The sequence below is a fragment of the Meleagris gallopavo genome, chromosome 7 (assembly GCF_000146605.3).
Source record: "Meleagris gallopavo isolate NT-WF06-2002-E0010 breed Aviagen turkey brand Nicholas breeding stock chromosome 7, Turkey_5.1, whole genome shotgun sequence".
Classification (NCBI taxonomy): domain Eukaryota; kingdom Metazoa; phylum Chordata; class Aves; order Galliformes; family Phasianidae; genus Meleagris; species Meleagris gallopavo.
The window spans coordinates 11,262,598-11,265,790 of record NC_015017.2 but is presented as its reverse complement, the minus strand read 5'-3'; the positions used below and the strand labels follow the sequence as shown (position 1 = coordinate 11,265,790).

The window sequence follows — 3,193 nt, the reverse complement described above, 5'->3', positions numbered from 1 at the left end:
TATATAATTTCAAGATAGTACTTAATTTCACATTACTGGTGTTCACAGCTTTTAAGTTTTTACAATATTTAAAAGTCAACACTTGTTTCTGAACCTTAGGTTAATAGAGCTATACAGGCAGCTATGTACTTCTGAAGTCAGGCTGTCACCCCCACATCAGGCTGCTTACATTTTGTTTGCTTTTTCAGGAGTTTCAAACTCCTTCCACAAACTGTCAACTTCTTGGAGTTTTTTCTCATTCAGAACCTGCAGACAAAAACAAAGAAAACACAAGTATATTAAAGCACTCCTGAACAACCTTAAAACCTGCATTCAGTAGAGATGACCTGGCACAGATCCATGGCATATCCTACCACTGGAAGTTATACTGCAAATTGAGTCAACAAACGCAATTATGGTAATCTCCAGTCTCACCGTTCTGTCTCAACATCTTCATCCCATCTGGAAGGCAACTGAATTTACAGTCTTATACTTGCTTTCAACTGCATTATAGAAGTTGCTCAACAATGGCTAGGTCCTTTTGAACCTGCACCGTCAAAGCAAAACCCTCTCCTTGTTTATCAAAACTGGTCCTGCTCCACCTCTTAAAGGATTCATTCACAACCCCAGTGACCCAAAACCAAACCTGTCTCTACTCTGGGAAAATACAAACACGTCTGGGACACCTCACAGGAAGGAGTGATCCCACACCTTATTTTCATGAATCCAAATGAGCCCAAGGAAAAAAGGACATCACAGTAGGAATGACTTTTCACCACAGCTCAGTAATCATTTGAGTTAAAATTGCTTAAGATGGAGCAATGGCTTAATCCCATCCCTGGTCAGAGGGGATTCCCTTTCAGTATTTAAACAGGAAAAGGATAACAATTACGCCATTAGACCCTACACACATTTCACAAAATGCTGAGTGTACTGCAAATTCCTAGAAAATTGCTCAGGAAAACAGCACTGGTAAGATCCTTATAATGTTAAGTTCTTTATACCTCAGTAAAAATGTTGGATTGAAGTTGTGACAAGCTCCAGCACAACCACAATTTGACTTGATGCAGTGCAAAAATCGTTCTCGCACCCTTGCAGATTTTTAAACTGAGGTCAGAAGAGGTTCTTTATTTTTTAAAATTAATACTGAGCAAATAAACACGATGACTCATTTCCCACAGGTCTCTGAGGCACAAGACAACCTTTGGGCACATCTACCCCTCCACAGCCTATTGATTCTTTGCTTTGGATTGGATTCATCTTTGATATGGACTGGGTTAGTCCTTCCTACCCTGAAGCTCTCTGTCTCTATAAACAGACATCAAGGAAAGCACAAGCATACAAGCTAATAAATCATCGTTGCTAGTATATAAAAATTATGGCTGCCTATGGGCATTTAATGTCCCACCAAATACTAAGATATATTGGAGCAAGACTTCCAAGAACTAGAACACTTGCCTTTACTTCATACACACTCTTCGCTCCTCTGATGGGAGCAATATCTACAAGAGAACACTGAAGAGCTACCCAGCTTGCAAAGGAAGATGGTTCTGTTCACCAAAGCATAAAGGCAGAGCACAGTTATGTTGGCTACAGATAGCTTGTGAACACTGCTGAAAAGGGAAGAGGATGACAACTGTTTCCAAAAGTTTTGAAACCTAAATTTTCTTCAGTTCTCAAGGAATTAAAGAAACAAGCTAAACAGTAACTATCTTTAGAAGCTGTCTGAAAAAAAAAACCCAAACACTATAGTGAATACTTTGATGCAGAACAAACATACAGATAGGACAATCACATAAACTTGCAGCTATCGTATGGAGGAAAGGAAAGCTCGCTCTGTCCTGCAGATGTGCAGTGTGCATGGGCCCTCCTGGCAGCTGCAAACAGAACCAGCGTGGCAAAACAAAACATGCCTCCAAATACACATCTTAATAAAAAGTTAATTATGCTCAGTTCTAGCAGACAGCTTCCAGTTCTCTTGCATTCAACCCAGACACAAACGCAGTTCGCTCTCCCAGGGTACGTTTAAAGTCTGCAAGGGAATGCTGCAGCTTGCTGCCTGCCGCCCTCTGCTGCCTGGCAGGGACACCACAGCTGGGCCCAGCACGCAGCTGCTGACATCAGCAGCAACAATTCTGCAGCAGAGTTTCTTCAGTTCTGTGTCTCTCCTGCTTTTATTTTACACCAACCTTGGTTTCACTGTCCTAAATATGTGCTGTTTAATCCTCCTGACTCCTGCAGAATTACAGAATAAAATCACTGAATCTCCTGAGTTAGAAGGGACCCTCGAGGATCACTGAATTCAACTCCTTGCTCCACAAAGGATCAAAAGTCAAACCCTTTGTCTGCGTGCACTGTACAAACACATCTTGAAGTCCCAGCAGTTCAGGGCCATGCCCACTGCTTTCTGGTTCAGAACCTCTCCCTGACCCCCAGCTGCCCCTCCCCGACACAGCTCCATGCCGTTCCCTCGGGTCCTGTCGCTGTCACACAGAGCAGAGCTCAGTGCTGCCCCTCCGCTCCCCGCAAGGAGCTGCAGCCACCATGAGGCCTCCCTTCAGCTCCCCTGCTCTGGACTCAAGGGATCTCAGCCGCTCCTCACACATCTTGCCCTCAGTCCCTTCCCCATCTCTGCTGCCCTTCTGCGGACACTTTGTAATAGTTTTATATCCTTTTTACATTGTGGTGCCCAAACCTGCACGCAGTGCTTGAGGTGAGGCCGCACAGCACAGAGCAAAGTGGCACAATACCTGCCCTCCACCACCTAGCTAAGCTAGGCTTGACATACAGCACTGTTGTGCAAAGACAAAGTGTGACAGAGAATTTGACTCACCACATTAGTTACTTTCTTTCACACGGAAATAAAACTTTCGTTAACAACAGAGCAGCAGAACGATGGGCCACTGCCCGGAACCCTGGGGCTGCTACCCATATTCCTCCCTACAATCCGCAACGCGGGCCCTGGGCCTTCTCCCACCCACTCGGCTCCCGTGGGCCAGAAGCCCCAGGACTGACAAAGGACACCGACCCGTACCCGACTCCCCTCACCAGGACGGACACGCCGCATCTCCGCGCCGCCCACCAGGCCCCAACCGGGTGCGAGGCACGGCCTCCTCACTACCCCCAGACCGCGCGCCGATACCTTACCTTGAAGATGGCGTAGCCGGCAGCGGTCTCGAACAGCACCAACATGACGGCAACGGAACGGAGCCAG

General features: G+C 46.2%; 1 protein-coding gene across 1 annotated transcript in view; it reads right to left on the bottom strand.

Moving 5' to 3' along the window:
- The window catches only part of NOP58 (NOP58 ribonucleoprotein), a 24,379-nt gene extending 21,192 nt beyond the window's left edge, over positions 1-3,187 (bottom strand). Inside the window, exons 1-2 of the mRNA XM_010713471.2 lie at positions 3,127-3,187; positions 170-246 (exon numbers count right to left, since the gene is read on the bottom strand). Of these exons, the coding sequence (XP_010711773.1) occupies positions 170-246; positions 3,127-3,171 (122 nt within the window). The 5' untranslated portion in view covers positions 3,172-3,187. The remainder of the gene's footprint in view (positions 1-169; positions 247-3,126) is intronic.
- Between the last annotated feature and the right edge of the window lie 6 nt (positions 3,188-3,193).